The sequence below is a fragment of the Ambystoma mexicanum genome, chromosome 8, assembly GCF_040938575.1.
Source record: "Ambystoma mexicanum isolate Mex_15411 chromosome 8, UKY_AmexF1_1, whole genome shotgun sequence".
Taxonomy (NCBI): Eukaryota; Metazoa; Chordata; class Amphibia; order Caudata; family Ambystomatidae; genus Ambystoma; species Ambystoma mexicanum.
The window spans coordinates 1244858139-1244877837 of NC_090929.1; the positions used below are offsets into that span (position 1 = coordinate 1244858139).

The 19699-nt window shown below is 45.4% G+C and overlaps 1 protein-coding gene across 1 annotated transcript in view; it reads left to right on the forward strand.

Moving 5' to 3' along the window:
- Positions 1–19699, forward strand: part of MYOF (myoferlin) — a 1388224-nt gene that overhangs the window by 1125197 nt on the left and 243328 nt on the right. Inside the window, exon 41 of the mRNA XM_069611360.1 lies at positions 17043–17198. Coding sequence (XP_069467461.1) covers positions 17043–17198 — 156 coding nt within the window. The remainder of the gene's footprint in view (positions 1–17042; positions 17199–19699) is intronic.

Genomic DNA, 19699 nt, shown 5'->3' on the forward strand with positions numbered 1-19699 from the left:
TTCATCCATTATGGGTCTCAGGGTTTCCTGCACCCTATGGGAACCCCGAGGCGCCAATGTAAGCTGTAGGGTTTTCAGAGATTCACAGTGACAAGTAATCAAATAAACACTTACTCTCAAGGTTTCTTAATTAAACAATTATTTATTAATTTAAGTCAGTTGAACAAGCCTTCTTTAGAAGGGAGCAAATATATGGAACACAAAAATATACTTCAAGAATACATACTCAGTTTCAATAAATCAGTAGATACCCATTTGGGATGGCACACAGACACTTCCTACACCCTGAGGCGACTTAAATAACTAGGATACTGTGGACCTTGATATATCACTGGCACATTTAGAGTAATACTGAGGTTGGTGTCAAAAGGAAAAGATGAGGGAATAAAACAATGGTTAACACATATTCTTCAACAGGTAAGTTCTTTTTGAACCCTCCAATGCAAAGTAAATGAACCCTTTCCCAGCTACACAAGTTATCTAATGTGGCTTTTGTTGAGGGATAGTTAAAGCACAAAGTCAGAGGTAAGAAGAGTCTTTCAGGGAGCCAGGACAGCCAATGTCAATTGAGCAAAAGTCTAGGTGAGCTGAAGCACAACTTGCAGGTAGGTAAAAGTCTTGCACCATGTTTTAGAAGTCTTTGTAGAAAATGAAAACCCTGTAGGGTCACAAGCTGGGAGGCTTGTGAGGGGCAAAGCTGCAAGCAACTCTGCAAAAGCAACCAAGACAAGTCTCAACTGAGAACTAGCAAGGCTACACGACAAGAGGTTAAGTCCCCTTAGTTTTACAGTGCCTTTGGTGCTTTATGGTCATTTCATCGAATTATTAGCATCGACAGACCATTCCATCAAAAGAATGCATCAAAAAGAATTGCATCAAATGCATTTTTTTCTTTTTTTCTTTTTGAATGGAGTGGTTCCCCCTCAAACATCCGTTTTTTTTACCCTTTAAAAGCCATTACAATTAAACTAAACCCTTTACCTTTTTTTCCGATGCAATTTTTTAGATGGAAAGGCATTTGATGGTATTGCTTTCGATGCAATGACCAGATACACCTTTTGGTTTCGAGAAATTGGTTCCAGCTGGCTTTTGTTCCTGTGTAGGTCTGCAGATCCTGCTGTTCTTGGGCCTCAGTCGTGGGGACAAGAGGGAGGACGTCTGGGGATTCCTGCACTACGAATTAAAGGTCGGCAGCAGCAATGGAAAAACTTCAGATCAGCAGCACTTTGTGGTTTCAGCTCCTTGCTGCTCTCGCAAACAGCACCACTGCGGTTCTCTGATACCTTATGGGCTTTCCTCGCATCTGGCGTTCAGTACTCTGTTGAGGTGGCTCAGGCTTAGTCAATCCTGCTTCATGGGAGTCTGGATTATCAACCTGGAGCTTAGGTCTGACTTAAAAATGAGACACTCGATCTGGCGTTCTTCTCCCTGACAATCTGTTCCTGCAGCAGCAATGGAAGTACAGCCAGCTCCCAAGAGGATATCCAGACGAGTTTGCTTTGGGGTCGATTGGTCCCACCAACCCAAGGGGAGTAGTCGTCCGTTGCACGGCTTCTCTAGTCGAGGCCAATTCAGAGCTTCAGCAATACAGCAGGGCTTCACCGGGCAAACCAATGGTCCAGGAGTTCTCTTCCAAGTTCTTCTTCGGATTCCTTCGTCCAGTGGTCGTATCTGCCTTCCAAGCAAAAAGCCTTGCCTTTAATGCAGGTTTCTCCCATTCATTCGCATCGTAGCTGTCACTCACACAGTAGGGTGGCTGTCCTTCAGGGACAGCCAGACAGCCAATGACCTTTGGTTGCATTCCTGTAACCAAGGGGATTAAGCACAGGGAATTGTGGGCACCCCCCCCTTCCTGCCCCTTCCAGACACGCTGGAGCCAGAGGCGGGCTTCACCAGTGAATCCCGCCAAAGACAAATTGAACAAAGGGGCCAAACATGGTTTGGGGCGCAGAGTAAATAACAAGATGTCAATTATAGCAAGATATGTCTTACTATATTGACAAATGGGCAATTACTGGGTCTGCTTAGCTTGGCATGACCCGGTTCATGCCCATTCACGGGTGCCGGAAAAAATACAACTCCGGCGACAGCCGTGCCGCTTTTAACGGCACGGCTACCACCAGAGTTGTAATGAGGCCCATAGTGTTATCAGATTGTGATCACTTTCTGGTTTTTGAATCACATGTAAAGTTTTTACGCGCCTATGTGTAAAGCCTCTGAGACAAAGATGTAATCTAAAATTGACTACAGTGGGCTCCTCTTCCACGTGGCATTTGCTGGTATATCACCTGTAGTATTCCTGTTTAACATGTGCCCATTTCTTATTTCCATCTCAGTGCACCCTTCGGCAGCCGCGTTTGAGGTAAGGGACTTGTTATGCTGCACATTACTTTTAGCTTTGATACCCTTTATATTCAGGTCTCCACATATCAATATTTTTGGATTTGCTTCGATCTCCTGTATTTGATCGATTATAGTTACTTGATCAATTAAGGGTATTGTACCTATTGCCTTCTGCTGCCAATAGATGTTGATAATGTGGAGATGATCATTCCCACATTTTTTTTGGGCTTTCCGAAGTCAGAAGTCATTTCTGAATATAGGGAGAGATGTTATGGGCGACTTGGATTTTGTAACCCAAGTTTTTCCGAACACAAGTAATTAAGCCTGCTATGGGTCTGCCCATAGCCTTTTTGATAGCAGGATTGATTGCCGTTTCGCATCCATCTATGATTGGGCAATCCGTCAGCCAGGATTCTTGTACACGCACTATGTCGAGGCCTTAGACAGAAATAGGTGTGAATGACTGCAGATGTTCCAGTTTTAATTATTACTAAATCTATAGTAGCCTGTTGCTTACTAAATATCCCTGAAAGATACGAACTATCTCTTAAATCAATGTAGTCTCACTAGATAGCGCTGGTGTGCCACCTATCTAGGTCAGTTGGCACACCAGCGCGATCTAGTGAGACTACATTGATTTGAGGGATAGTTAGAATCTTTCAGGGATATTTAGTAATCAACAGGCTACTAGAGATTTAGGAATCTGTGTTGTGTGAAAATATTCAGGGCCCCAGGCAGAAACTGTTTGCCCTTAGACTTCTGGGGTATTCAGACCCTCTTGAGATAAGCCTGGCTGCTCAGTCACTCTACCAACTTGTGCAGTACATGCGTATACCAAAGGTTGGGATAACTATTGCCAAGAGGACACGACTGGTGCAGTCTCCCACAGGGTACTGCATACAATCTTGCCTAACATCGGTAGAGGGTCTCTCCACTTTTGGCAAAATATTTAGGGTTACATTTGTTACTTTGAATAATTTCAACTACCCACCATGGTATCCAGTCAAGATCTCGCTCCCCAAAACATTGTTGGATGGACATTGTTTATTTAACCTATTTCCCTGACCCACCATCCAGCACTTTATTGTAGGACTGAACTTAGATCAGTAAAGCACCCCAGTCCTAGAATAAGTTAGTGGTGCATTGTTAGGGTCCGGGAAGAACATTTTCCTACTTATGACGTCTATTAGGGGGCATATTATCATATAGAGCCCTTAGCTCCAGTTAGGAAATCAATTTCTGGCTTTCCCCTTCTGGCACCCAGGTTTCATGAAGTTGGCAATCTGCCAGGGTTCAAAAGGACCCAGAATCAATCTTGTCAAATTATTTTGCAAGATGGCCTTTTTTTAAATCCTGTGATTAGTATATGGTTTGCACAAATAGCAAAAACATCATTTAATTTCTGTTGATCATTAAACGCATGTTTAAAGGATTCAATCAACCACATACTAATGTAATACAATAATTAACGTGTACATCATAGCTTGAATTCCCTATTATCCAACACTGGGGTACTAAGACATTTTCGAGAAAGACCAAAATGTTTGGTGTTTTTCCAGGGGTACGCATTGATCATTGGCAATGTCTGAAAGCATGAAGCCCCCCCACCCCTCCCCACACACACACACACACACACAAGAACACCTGCATTGTTCTGCTATTGGGGGGTCCCAAATCCTGAAAAATAATTTGCTATTCTTATAAGCACATTGAGGTAGTGATTTTGATCAAACATGGGATGATTTTAAGTACGAAATCATGAGGGGTTTGGCAGCTCTATCCATGGAATCGATATTGCCACTTGTGTCAAAAGTTGCTTTTTAAGGCACACTGGCAAATAACATTGCTGATACATGAAAGGATGTACATGAAAGTATGTACACAAAGAAAGTTTGTGAGTTGTCCACTTGGAATAATTGGATAAACAAAACTGTGGAAACGTATACAGCACTTTGAGCCAGCAACACCAACAAAATACCCGATTGGATTTTAAAAACCAAATCATGTTTGTAGTGGTTGGACAAATTCACAAAGATATTTGTAGAAAATGGTCATATAATACAATTTAATGAAAATTGGGCCTGTTACACATTTGAGGCATTAACCGCCATCGAGTGGCATTGCCATGGCATTTGAGTGTCCACCCAGCATATGATGGTATCACGTGCACTAGTGAGGCTATTACCTCACACAAGGTAACTCTTTCAGCTGTCCTGGTGGATCGCTCAGAAGTGAAGTGCTCGCATCTCACACTGGGCCAGCCTTTCCTTTTCAAGTTTCAGTCCTGCTGTAGGGCCACTGAAGCCTTTATCCTTTCAAGGATGATAAATTGAGCAATATAAAATGGGGTAATAACACCCATCCTAGCCTTTTATTCTTTAGAGGCTGATAAATTAAGTACCATTAAATGGTGGTGATGACACCAGCTTACAGTTCTTAGGGGGCAGGAATCTGGCACGAAGCACTAGATAAGAATGCAAATTATACCTTGCACATACAACATTATCTGAAATAGGATTACATTACTGAGGCATGTGAGGCTGCACTTGGCATAAAGTTACAGCACCTACACATCAGAGTGCTACTTTTTGTATTTGGTGAATATACTATGCATGTGACATTAACTGGTATTACTGTGGCATTCAACACTGTGAATGACATGATCCCAGCAACTACATACGTGAGGCTGCATAGTTCGTTTTGGTCTTTTAAATAATACATATGAGACATTAAATAGTACTAAATGGTATTACTGGGGCATTTTTAGGCTGTGCATGCACATGACAACGTCATTTGCACATGTAACACTGCACCTTTAAAATAAAACTTGGCCAGCACCAAAACAAATCAAGCCAAACCATATGGTTTGTCAATGATTATTTTTCATTCTTTATCTTCCTGTGTCACAGGATATGTATACTTTTATTTCTTGTTATATGCTCCAAATTACCACCCATGACTGTGGCAGACTAACCACCCCTGAAGCCAAAGTTGATGGTAAAATAGATAACATTTCAAAGGTTCAGCAGAGACGCTCTAAATTCACTAAGTGGGTCCCGTATCTGCTTCATAGCTGTAGTGCTTTGCAGCAGAGGAAAAGCAAAGGTGAGGCCGTGGGGGTGGGGGTCACAGAAAATGATATGAAGGGCCACAAGTGACCTGAGACAGGACCCTTATGATTTGTTACTTAAAGTTTTCCTCTTGCAGGGTGTCTTTCCGGACTATCTGAAGGTCAGAAAATCGACCCAATTAAGAAAAAGCCCTCCTTTAATCCAAACTTTATATCCAGCATTGACCCTATAGCCAGCTTCTTAAGGCGAGCCATACAGAGCAGATCTGCGTTGGCTAAGATTGATGTATATACGCACCTCAACCCGAATATGAAGTCCGGTCCAATATATATTGAGTCACTGCACCCCGTGACCTTCGTTACTTTTTTCTGTGCATTCTGCTTGCCTAAGGAACACTGCTTCGTTGAGAAGCTTTACATTTCACGACTTTCCAAATTCTACTAAGTATTTAGTGTTTAAACCGCTTGCATCAAATTCCCATTTCAGCCCCGCACAGGATTTATTTGTAGCGTTTTGGACAAAGACAACATGACACGCGCGACTGCATGTCATGTCAATCGATGCAGCCTAAGGCCTAAAACCTTCAGTAGCGGGCAGCAAAACTCCTCCCCTTTTTCCAAAAAGGAAAAAGATGTTCGACCGACTCATTCAAGGTCACCGGGTAAAGGAACAAAGAATGTTTTCCGATCCACAAGGACAAAAAAAGGTACTGCAAGAGGTCATGCTCACCATACCGTTACTCCAAGCATCCTTCTTACTTGAAGAGAAGTACCTGCTCAGAGGACACCTCTGCGGAAAAGGCACCACAGGTACCTTACCCAACCGAATCCTCCGCACCCAAGGCATGGGAACCTTTCAGCTTAAGATGCTTGATATCTTTGCCAAGGTTGAGGACCCACCATGCACAGGTGAGCCAGCAGAGACCCTGCAAAAGACTGCGACCGTATGCCTGTACGCTCGGCTCCAGGTCCTAAGGGTGAAGACTCATCGCTGCGCTTCATTGCTCAGTCTTCTGCTGATAGTCTTCCAGGGCCAGCTCCACCCTCCACAGCATAACCGGTGCCAAGGCTCCTCATGAATAGGACCTGCTCCATAGGGGTGCATTAATGTAAAAGCAGTGGAGGATATTTTTGATGACAAGGCTGATCTCATTCCTTTTAGGCTCAAACCTTTGTGCCCCAGTGAGGTCTGGGATTTCCTTGAGGAGTTCTGCAATGAGGAGGGGAGTTGATGGATTTACAAAAGGCAAGTGGGCTGGACATGTCTGCCAGAGATAGACATGCTTCCTGCATCAACTTCGGGAAAACCTCAGGCTTCACTTCAGTGCCTGATGGCCAAGGTGGTGGAGACCTTTGGTTTATCGTCCCCTTCTGGACCCAAAAGTCCAATTTGAACAAACTGAAATTCTTGATGAAGGTCCTCTGAGGCAGATCCCACTGCCTTTCAGTCTAGTAGTAGCTGCCTCTGTCTTAGAGTTCTGCACAATGCCAAATTCGGTTTCGTCTGTGGATCAGTACTTGGAGAGAAAAATAGGCCAGCACCTTCTGGCCCACCTTTTCGTTCCTTGCACACCTCCCCAGGATACCTTGTGGTAAAGGCTGTCGCACCTACCGGGCCTAGGCCCGAGGAGCAGGGTAGGCCTCGTGATCCACTGAGTCTTGAAGGAGGCCGGGCCCAGCGGGCTGAGCAACACGTTGCAGGCACGTGGCAGGCAGCTCAACAAAATGTCCGCCGTGCCAGAAAAGGGCACCCATCCGATGCTATTCCAGGAATTCAGCGAAGAACGAGTGTCCAGGTGGGACTGGCCTCAACCAGGTAACTGGCCTACGGTCTACCCCTCATTTACGCAGGGCAGCTTTCCGTTGCGTCCATATGGACAGGGTATGCAGTGGCTCCAGCAGCACCCTGCTACCTTGTCGGCACCCCATGCCACCTCTTTGGCCAGTGTGGAGGTAAGTTCCTCGGCCTCATGAAGTCACCTCAGATGGGGGTTATCATCAAAGAAGCCATCAGGGAAGTCCTTCCCGCAATGCTAGTGGCACCACAGATGCCTCCGCTGACACCCCAGGCCCCGGCGCAGCCACCTCCTCAGCCTCCTTCCGCGGGCTATGTACCTCAGCCTCTGGCGCCAACTACTACTACTCCTCCTCCTCCACAGGATCCTCCAGATCTGCAGGATACGGATGAGGAGGAGGATCCAGACATGCCATCCTCAGCCAGGGCCTTCCACGAACGTCTTGCTGGTCTGGCGGAGTACCTGGGCCTCCCCAACCTGAGGTTGAGCAGCCGGCAGAGGGGATTCTGGCTGAAGTCCTCATGCGACGCCCCTCTGCCAAATCAGGGATTCTTATGCAGACCAATGTAGTCTTCCTGGCCAAGAAGTGCTGGCTCAAATCCCACTCGGCCCAGCCGGTCAATTGACGCCTTGATGCCAAGTACAGGCATGTGGAGGGGGATACACTCTTGCTGTCGGCCCATCCTCAGCCACACTCTTCGGTGATCGCTGCGGCATCACTATACTCCAAGCCCCAGTCATCCTCGGCCTCTTCCTCTATGGCGCTGCTAGGCAAGGAGGAGAAGATCTTGGAGGCATATGGCAAACTCTATCCAACACCTCTTAACATCTACGTCAAGCCAATGGTGATGCCATGCTGGCTGCCGATACCCAGACATTTATGGCGGGGAATTGTGGATTTCCTCCCGGAACTCCCCCGGGCAACAAAGTTCAACCTGGATGTCCAGGAGTGCATTCTAGATCTACCGTCCGGGGGGGGGAACCTCTAACACTCCTCTGCGGATGAGGAGCTGGACAAAAAGAAAAAGAGCTCACAAACGACAGTCTTTATCCATTCTTACAAAGACCACGCCAAGTTGTACACCCAATCTCAACAGCGCTCGGAAAGGGGTTGTATATATGAAGGGTTCCGTGGCTTCCATGAACGCAGATCCAGGCAGCCGGACCGCTCGCCATCTCAGAGCCGGTGCAAACAACAAAAACGGGGGGGGGGGGGGGAAGAGTAAGGGCTTTTTCCAGTCCCCCTCCTCAGCGTCAGCGTCAGCCTCAGAGGGAAAGAAAGCATGACATGGTCGGGGGCAGGCTTGCTCTCCATGCACATTTCTGGTGCCAGAATTTCGCGGACTCCACGGGGTACCGCCTTCCTATCCCAGCCTCTCCTCCCCTCGACTCCTAAAGGTTGGGACAGCAACTCTTTTGGCAGAGATACGGTCGCTGGTAGAGATCCAGGCAGTGGAGGAAGTCCCAGCCTCCCTGTGAGGCTTTGGCTTTTACTGCAGGATTTCACCATTCAGAAGAACAACTAGGTGGGCCTGAGAGTTTCGCTGGACCTTTCCACCCTCAACCTCTCCCTACCCCTGCAAAAATTCAAGATGGTTACGCCAGCTTTTATAGCAGAGATATTGGTCAAGGGAGACTGGATGTGCTCCCTGGACCTGAAGGACCCGTACCTACATACATGTCCCGATTTGACAGCCCCATCGTTCTTTCCTATGGTTCAGGATCATGGGCTACCATTTTCAATAAAGGGTCATTCCTTTTGGCCTCAACTCCCAGGTAAGGGTCTTTACCAGACTCATGAATGCCGTGGCGGCCCTCCTCGGAGCGCAGGTTCTCCATATCTACACATACATCGACGACTGGCTTGTCAGGGCTACATCTCCGGAAGCGGTTCGCCAATCTTCCCATACCCTTATGAACACACTGTACGATCTGGGCTTCTCGCTCAATCTCAAGAAGTCACAGATGCAGCCTACGCAGACTGACATTCCTGGGCCTCATCTGGGACATGTGCTCCGAGAAGGTCTTCCCGTCGGAGGACAAAATCTCGGCCATCAAGAAGGCCACCGCCCACTTCCTCAGCAGAGAAGTGACCTCGGCATGGTGGTACCAACATCTCCTGGGTCTACTAGCAGCGGTCCTATTAGCCGTGCCACACACAAGACTAAGGATGGAGAGGATTCAGCTGCACTTCGCGGCCTCATGGAATTGGGAGCCGGGCTTGCAATCCGAGATGATCAACGTTCCATCCATCTCTCCACCCGGACCTAACATGGTGGTCCAGGGACTGCAACCTACGGAGGGGCAAGCCCTTTCGGAGGCCCTCTCCGCAGGTCACCATCACCACAGACTCCTTGCTCGCGGGCTGGGGAGCCACCCTGGATGATCTCTCGGTCCACGGCACCTGGACTCGACAGGATCAGGAATACCACATCAATTGGTTGGAGCTGAACGTCATCTGGCTAGCGCTCAGAGCATTCCTACCACTTCTCAGGAGCAAGGTTGTCCTCATCCAGACCGACAACTCGACCAGCATGTACCATGTCAACAAACAGGGAGGCACCAGATCCCCTCCTCTGTGCAGACTGGCGATCAGCATGTGGTAGTGGGCCCTGGAAAACTACATTTACTTCACGGCAGTCCACCTCCCGGGGTAATCCAACATGGAAGCCGACAGGCTCAGCAGGCTGGGAGTGGACAATTACGAGTGGCAGCTAAATAACCTTGTTATTAAGGAGATTTTCAACATGTGGTTTCACCCCCACATAGATCTCTTTGCCACCTGGCACAACAGGAAGTGTCCCCAGTTCACGTCCTGGCAAGGTCAGGGCCCCGGCTCGCTGGGCGACACATTTCACCTCCAGTGGACCGGCATGAAAGCCTACTCTTTTTCCGCCCACTCCCCTGATCCACAGGGTAATTTGCAAAATCAAGGACTCCTCATCATTCTGATAGCTTCATGGTGGCCGGTCAGGCCATGGTTTTCGGAGCCACTCGGCCTCTTGGAGGTTCCCCGGATTCACCTTCCGACGGGCCCAGCACATCTTCTGGCACAGCAGAGGGGCAGAGTCATCCACCCTGCGCCAGGGAAACTAGCCCTCACAGCGTGGTACCTGAGCAGTTAATGCTTCGGCACCATAGCCTCTCACAGGCCAATCTGGAGATCATACAAAGATACCAGAGCCCAGTACAAAAGCAAGTGGACCAGATTCTGCCACTGGGCAGACTCCAAGGGAATTGACCCCTTGGCGTGCACTTTGGATGACGTGCTCTCCTTTTCGGCGCACCTCTCATTCAGGCGTGCAGGTGGACACCTGCCGCACATACCTTGCAGCCATCAGGGCTTACAAGAACTCAGAGGAAGGCATCCAACCATATTGTCAAACATCTGACAGGTCTCGCTAGGCTCTACCCGCCTGTCAAGAGGCTGCATTCTGTGTGGGACCTTAACATAGTCTTGGGGGACCTTAACATAGTCTTGGGTGCACTGGCGCTCAAACCAATGGCTTCCGTCGACATCAGGCTGGTCACCATCAAGATGGCCTTACTAGTCGGCCTTACCTCGGCTCGTAGAGTCAGCCAGATCCAGGCGCAGGTCGCCTCCGAGCCAAACACCACCTTTCACAAGGACAAGGTAGTCATGCAGACGTACTCGGCATTTCTGCCCAATATTCCGTCTGCTTTCCACTTGAACGAGGAAATAGTTCTTCCTACGTTCTTTCCCGATCCCAAGGACGAAGCACAGAGTGCTGCACTGCCTGGATGTCAGTGTGCCCTGAAATTCTACTTGGACAGGACCATGGGCTTCCGCAAATCGGACACCCTGTTCGTCTAAGGCTTCCATATCCTGCTGGATGGTCTCTGCCATCAAAGAAGTGTATGAGGGCCAGCACAAGTCGATTCCGGCCAACATGCATTCCCACGCAGTCAGGGCCAAGGCAACGGCCATCGCATTACAGCGCTATGTCCCCTAAGTCATAAGCAGGGTGGCCTCTTGGGCGTCTCCCTCGGCTTTATGTAAGCATCACTATTTGGATGCCGGCTCTAGATCTGACGTGGCCTTCCGACAGGCGGTTCTCAGGAACCTATTTGCTTAAGGAGGGTCTCCTCTCCTCCCTGGGGCTACAATCAGTTGAAATCGCCCATACAGTATGGAGGAAAGGGGACGGGACGTAAGAGTAATTATAAGTTACTCACCGTAGTGACTAACATACTCTTAGTCCATAGTCCCCTTTCCTCCATATGTCCCACCAACCTCCACCCCCCTTAATAATACTGGTATCATTAGTCAATGTTAAATCTATTGTCGACGCATTAATGGGGACTGAGGTGTGGCGCCGGAGGGCGGCGTCAGGGCAGCACATGCTCTCTGGGCTGCACTCCCATGCCCCTCTAAATTCAAAGGGGCAAGGTGTTTTTTTCTGGTTAAAAAAGGTTCCGCCTCCCATCTCTTGGAAGGGACGCCCATATAGTATGGAGGAAAGGGGACTATGAACTAAGAGTACGTTATTCACTACGGTGAGTAACTTATTGTTTTAACTTGAGTTCGTTATGTTCTCACATTGCTTTTTCAAGCTTATGCAAAGCAGCAAGTAGCCGACATTAGTGCTTTCTCACAGGGGATTTCAATGCCAGCTGAAGATGCATGAGGGTTAGAGATGGACACCCCCACCCACGACAGCTGAGTGGTGCATAGATTATAATGAAAATGCATCCTAGTGCAAACTCCAATTAATAATTTCCATGGGTTTATTACTGATAAAGCGCCACCTTGAACTGCATTAGTCACCAAGCATACTCCCTGCCCCACACCAAAGGGCTGAAACTGGGGTAAACTATGTCAGTGATACATTAACACAGTCAGGGGGATGGAGGGGACTCAATCCCAAACACCCCCGTAGGTGCCCAAGTGTGTGTGTGGGCAGTCCCCCTGCAAACCCCTCTTTACCTGCAGGAATGGGGGTGGCACAGAGAATTTGGTGGGACTACAGCAGGTCCTGCTGCAGCCCAGAAGGAGATAACTCACCAGGACGAGAAGACACCGGGCCACATAAGTCAGCCTGGTGTAGGAGAGGTGGCAGCCAGCACTACAGCGGCTTCCGGGCAGGAAGAGGCAAAACAGCAGTTGCTCAACCGCCGGGGTGCAGCCGGTAACACAGTATGATGACCTGGAGGAACACTGAGCTCCAGCAGACAGGGCCAGCTGGAGCCCACGTTACAAGGGCAGTCAATCGCCCACCAGGGATTTTTTATTTTAAATAAAGCCCTCAATGAGGGCCCTTATGATGCCACTAGCCCACACGGGATAGTTGGGGGGGGGGCGGGAATTTGGCCTATAAAAGGGCCTTTAAGAGCAGACTACTTTGGGGCCTGGCTGGGATTATTCTAGAAACGCAGCAGGAACAAGAAGGGGGCAGTGCGTACACGCCTTTTTTAACCTTTCTGAGCCCTCCTCCTTTCACACACCTTCAAGAAAGGTAAGTAATTGGTAAGGTAAATTGGCCAATCCTGGTAGAGGTAATTAAGAAATTAAGAAAGGGTATGTGAATGCTTGAGTGTGGGTTAGTTGCGTGAGGGTAGTAGGTGCAGGAGGATGTCAGAGACCTGATGAGGCAAGAGTGGCCAGAGTGCAAAGCTATTGGAGAGAGGGGGTTTGTGGAGTTTTTGGGTGTGCGAGTAAGGGGGCGGGGAGTAGTGGTAGAGTAGGAGGTAGTGGCTGGGTAAAGTAGTGGTAGTTGGGAGTGGAGTTAGTGGTGGTAGGAGTAGCGAGGTAGTAGAATGGTAGTTAGTAGCATGGGCGGGAGTGAGCGTTCATGAGTGGTAGTAGCAGTAGTGGGAACAGTATTAGTGAGAAAAAGTTGTATTGAGAGGGGGAGTAACCGAGTAAAGGGGACTGTGAGAAAATAAAGGCGATAGTTATAGCTGGGAACCAGTGGAGGCAAAGGAGGTAGAGCAGGAGAGAAGGAAGGCGGAAAGTATAAGAGATAGCCGGAGGTGGCGCAGTAGTAAGTGAAGAGTTGAGAAGCAAGAAGAGAAGTAAAGATCAAAGGGTGGAGGTTAAAAAGCAGAGTGAGTGATTGGAGGGATAGCAACATATTGGGAAGAGAACATCTGGGACCCAGTGTATTGAAGGTTCAAGTGAGAACATGCATGAGAGAAGGGTGTGGCACTGAGTGGAAGAAGGCACCATCCCCAACTCCCAGTAAGAAGGTTAGGTCGGGGAAAGACTAAAAGATCCCTATGGACCTGGTCAACCATTGTTTTAGGGAAAATACCAATAGAGAAGCCAGCAAAGAGACAGGGGTTACCATGACAAGTACTAACATCCCTGCTAAGGAAGCCTGGTCTAGGGTGGGGGTAACCCGGCAGGAAAGAGATAGCAAGGGATGGCTCTAGGGCCAACTTCCCTAAAGAATTGAGAAGTCCTTGGTCCGTTGTAAAGTCAATAACTTGGACTGTCTGATGGCATGCACATGGTTATTTGTGGCAGATGCTCTGTCACAGAGCACTGAAGCAATGTGTTGCTACTGCTCAGGAAAACTATTGTTGCTGATGTTTACTTGTATACCCTCACATTTGGAGAAGGGCCCCTCTATCCTTTAGACATCGACCAAGGTTCCCTAACCACAAGTACGCTGGGTCTTGCTACAAATAAATCCTCATAATGATATCATTTCTTGTAGTAGGTTTTTATAACCTCCACCCTCCCTGGGTGTTATGACCCTCATGTGGTCTTTATCAAGACTGTGGTATAAGCACAAGATACAATAATTCAATGTTAAATTCTGTCATCCGAAAAGTGAATCCTGTGGAAAGTTCACAAATTCCAATTAGTGAAGGCCAATGTGTGTGAAATTTTTTAAAAATTAAGAAATCCTAACCATGGTTTATATTGTATGTTTTTATTGTATTCACATTTTTTGGGAGTATTCACAATACAACAAGACAAACGGGCCAGAAAAAACAGAATATGGTATATGTTTGTCAGATCCAGGAATCTACCCCAAATTTCCGCATACAAATTACATTTTTCTGCTTACTCAGAATGACTTATTCAAACAGTGACATTTTGCAAAGTTATTCAACCCAAATTGACCATGAGGGAAAGGTGGCATTCTTTCAAAATGTTTTGTGGATATGTCCTATCTCCCAAGAGCTCACCCACTCCCCACCCCCCCCCCCAAGACAATGGTCTCAAAATCCAGGTTAGATAACAAAACCTTGTTCATGGTTTCAATGACTTTGATCCAGAATGTTCTCACCTCATAACACTCCCATATCATGTGCTCATAGTAACTCAAGTCACTCGAAGCAAGGAATTAATTGTGAAAAGGTTATAACCATTAAGTCACAAGGATTGTTATCAATAAAAGGTTCATTAATTTCAACCCATGGATAATTGGTTCCAAATAATCTGAAAGATTTAAAATTGCGAATCATTGCATGCCAAAACTATCTAGGAAGAACAACAAACTATACGCAATTTTATATATTTCTTTAAGATTATTTGGAACCAATCCTCCATTGGTGGAAATCATTACTTTGTGCTCAGTATCACGGTTAATACTAGGTATATATTTATTTTTCTTTTATATCTTCTGATCATTTAGAATTTGCCCCAAGACTGTTCCCTTGAGCTTGGTTTCCCCTTTTGTCTGTTTATATTATTATGGAAACTCCAGGTGCAGTTTAGCGCAGACCACTCGGTCGCCACCACTCCTTGTCGGTAATGAACCTCTTTATTGACACCAATTGTTTTTGGCTCACCAGTAATGGCCTTTCACAATTAACTTTTTCCTTGTTTTTCCTTATCACTAGCAACTCTGAGAATCTGATCGAAGTGTTACGATTGAGATATAATACTGTGCCATTGGGTAATAGAAACCCTCATTCATGGCATAGATTTAGACGGTAATTAGCCCTTTATTGATACCAATCCTTGTGGCTCAAAGGACATGACCTTTTCATAATTAATTCCTTGCTTCGTTTTCTTCCTCATTATCCGTAATCCAGCCAATTTGACCCAGGTGTAATACTGTACCATTGGGTGAGAGAAGCTCTCATTCAGTGCAGATATTTCTAAAATGCCCACTTTCTTAATAGGCTGCATTACGAATATGCGGTTGCTATTCGGCAATAACTTGTTTCCATTCTCCCCATCCACTTTTTTCTAAAAATACCTCCCGTTTTGATATTGCTGTACATGTTCATTATATATTCTTTAAAATCTAATGTTCTCCTTAAAATGTTTACATGAAATGATCCTAAATCCTCTTCATCAACATTAAATGTATACCATGGTATGGATTTCTCATTTTATTTCTTCTTTTTAAAATTTTCGTACACATATTGGTTTTCACCAATTTGAATCTGTGAACTTTCCTCAGAATTCACTTTTCGGGTGACCCAATTTAACTCCATTGAAATATTAGGTCTTATGTTTATACCGCAGCCTTGACAAAGACCCAGGGAGGTTCAAAACATGTTTTCTGTAGGGATTAACTATTACACAGTTTATACATTAGAGTTAATGTTTCTTAATGGATGAACATTGATTTTTGGAAATGATAAAAACCTACTCCAGGAAATGTGATTATTATGAGGTTTAATTTGTATGCAGTTGTGATTATGATATCTTGGTTGATGTCTATTACTATTGGCACGGTTGGGTGCTGTCTTTGCCCACTCTACACACACAGCAGGGATCATTTTCTAAGTAATCCATTAGCACAGTTTGATTCACAGTTCTAAGTGCTCAACTCTATGTACCTTTCTACGCCTTCTTAAAGTAGTGTAAGAAAATCTGAGATCTCTATTTGTAGAAAACTTTGTTAGGTGTTGTTATTATCCAGGGACGACGTCGGTGACTTTCTATAATTTTAGTAGAAAGGGGCCTCAAGCCTCAGGGGGGGCCCACAGCAAATGCCCACATTTTGCCGTCACCAGTCTTATAACATGGCAATGTATTCCTTAATATATTACTTCGTTCTGGGTCTTAAGATATCCGCTCTGCAGAGCTCGCCTTACAAGCTGAGTTTGCTGGAGCCCTGGGCCATCCCTTTCCTCTGGGAATTCAGAAGTGTTAACACCTTGTTGCCTTTTAACACTGGTTCCTCAACGTCTGCCACTTGCTGAATGACTTATCATTTTTCAGGGGGCCTTAAGTGTTTCAGCTCTTTGCTGCCTCGCTGTCTCGTGATGATCTGCAGCTATTAACCCCTGGCCGTATTTGTCTCCATTATAATGTGTGCAGCCCATGGTTGCCACAGACTGTTTTCCGCTCTAAGCAAGTGAGGCACCAATCATTCTGTTGAAATGGGCCCACACACATCTTCAGCAGGGCCATTTGCATCTTTCTCATATTCTCTTTAATGGTTTGATGTATTTTGCTATTTTTTTTTAATGTTTATATTGTAATTGAATACCGAACAGCGGGAAGAGGCCTTGTGTTTGAGTGTATTTGCGTATTGTGAGGCTGTTTAAAAACCATCATGGACTGTTTAATTATATAATTGCTAAGCATATTGGAAGTTATGTTGCTGTGCTTTTTTCTGTTCTTTCAATTTGACGCTGTTGGAATCCAGGCGCTTCGTGGCAGTCTTCACACACACACCAGCAATAGTGGGTTATACCAGTTGGATTACTTGGCTGCTGAGCTACATCCTTGTGTATATAGAACATGATAATTGCATACATTTAGAGTCAATTAGTATTAAGTCGCCATGTATTTCGAGGCAATCTTGTTTTGGAAACGGGGCGGCGGGTTATTTTGTGCTATTTGTTCATTTTGTGAAAGCCTTAAAATGTGTTTTTTCTTTTGATTTTCTTTGCAGGGCTCCTTCCGTATCTATCCACTGTCTGATGATCCTGGTGTTCCGGCTCCTCCACGTCAGTTCCGGGAGCTTCCGGATAGCGGGCCACAGGAGTGCTTAGTGCGCATCTATGTTGTGAGGGGCTACGACCTCCAACCCAAAGACAGCAATGGACTGGTAGGGGACTGTGTAGATTGTAGTCACTGTACAAGACTGGGCAGACACCTCCGAACTTGTAGTAAGGGGTTCAGACTGGTCGAGGTCATCGCAGTGAATGAGCAAGAATATTTCTGCAGTACTCCACACACGAGGTAGAAATATTTGGTATTAAAAAGTAAAAAGCTTTATGTCCGATTACAGAATACATTATGAAATATATAATGGTGAGGGAAAGGTGCAACAGAGAAATGATTTGTTTAAAACTAGAGAAAAGCGGCAACAACTGAAGCATGAACATCCATCTAAACTCTGAATCCCTAGTTTGTGAGTGAAGAAACCAAAGATGAGTGCAGAAAATGAAGATTAACGTTTTTTTTTAAAGTTCAGATTGTGTTGCAATAGTGCCGGCTTTAAGATACAAATGAAAATGAACCTTGGGTAGCACCTAAATGTAAGCTCTAAAACTCCTGTGCGTCTTCTCGTTGCGGCTCATTTCAGGGAAGCGACATCCTATGGCAGGAGCAGCGTGTGCGACGCTGGGTAAGAGTCCCCACACCATTGGAGTTGGCTAATCTAATCTTTTTAAAAGATCTGTGTACTAGTGTCAATGCAGCATATCCTCCTGTCCAGATGGACAGCCAAGTCACAGACTTTTAACTAGTCCCCCCAAAACTCATCAAATAACCCTTCCTATATAGGAAAACCAGAGGTGAGGGAGAATGGAAATTCAGGGGGATTTTCATTCTGCTCTAGCCCCTCATTGTAATAATTTTTATTAGCAAAAAAAGTGGAACAAGACAAATGAATAGTGTGCGATATTTCAGCATACATATAAGATGACCCGCATGGGCCTGTTGTGGTTAACTCCTCAGTCTACATTGGCGTACACCCTTCAGAATTTTGCCTATCCCTTCAAGCACGTACCACGCTATTAATTTCAGTCCTGTAAATGAGGATCTTTTCCTAATATCATGTGTACTGCCTAGCTGTCTTTGCATAGAAGAAACGGTCTCCAAACTTCATGTATTTTTCTCCTTAATCCCTCCTAAAAATGGATTTCATGCAAAGCATTTCAATAGGAAATTGGAATCTGTGTTTTCTGTTTGCCAGTCTTTCCCACATTTCCAAATCCGTATCTTAGCACTTATTGGAAACACATTTTGTTGGGTTAGTGTTTGGAAGTGGGTCGCATAACCTTTGTTTACCTTTATTGTAACTCTGACCCTTCAGGTTTTTGAGCATCTCAAGATTACAATTTTTAGAAATCCTAGAATTAGTTAGCCCAGAAATTCCACCGCCTCCTTGGTCCTATAAATAACTGCTGATTCAGGACCATTTGGAATATTCATCGGTATTTTTTGTTCCATTCCAGTGTACCTTGTCTCTGGGATTTATCAAGGTTTAGTATGTAATTTATTGACTGAGCCCTCAGTTAATTATGCATCTTTTGATGTTTGCAGCAAGAATGGACCTCTAATGAGAACAGCCTATTAAGATCATGTTTTGTTTGTAAAATTTCAATTTAACAATGGCGTGTGCTTTTCCCCGCCATTAAATTAAGAAGATTACATTTCTAGTCCAAGACACAAATCAATTTGCTTACAAGTCTTCTCCAACCTAGGGCTTAAAACACCACCTTGCTGATCTTTAATTTCTTGTATTGGGTGGGTAAATGCTTAGTTCATATTCTTTCAGCGCAATGGTATTTAATGTATACTGTTCACTTCAAAACAATACATAATGGAACAAGTTCAAATCTCAATCCGGATTTAAAGAAAGTGTCATTGAGGAAAACGATGTACTTGGGAAATTAAACACATATGGATGGGTAGGTTGTGATCCCAGATGGGATTTTGTTTGTCGCACTGGTTGAACTAGTGTGAACATGACCTTTTCTTTACCACTTTGTAAGAACGTGTAGTCTGGTGGAGTTTTCAAAACATGTTAATGAATTTATTTTATTGTCCTCCAACCGGGCTCCATTTAATTTAAGTTGGTATTAGATTAATGGGCTTACTCCCACAATGTTTCCATAAATTGTGTAAAAGTGTCCTACAATGCAGTGCAAAGGGATTTCAATCAGACACACACCCAAGTCTCGCCCAGCATGTAGTGCGCAAATGAAACCCTCATTTATTTTTATCTAGAAGTTCAATATTCTGAACGATATACCACTCATATCACACCCTTCTCCTGATACCCCCTGGTCACACTGAACCAGGAATCGGGCTAGTTTGCAAAGGTAAATATTTATTTATTTAAAATTTAAATCACAATGCATTTAATAGGTAACAACAATCACCAATGGGGTGATAGAACACTGAATATTATCTTTAATGCACTGGGAATCAGGTAATGAAGACAAAAAGAATGCAACACAGAAAAGAATACTTTGGGTTGGTTTAGAACAGATAGCGCTATGGTTAGAGGCAACACCCCTCAACCCACCAATAGGCAATTAAAATAGATGTGAAGAGAGAGCAGGTACTCAAGAATAATACAGATCAACAGAATATCAC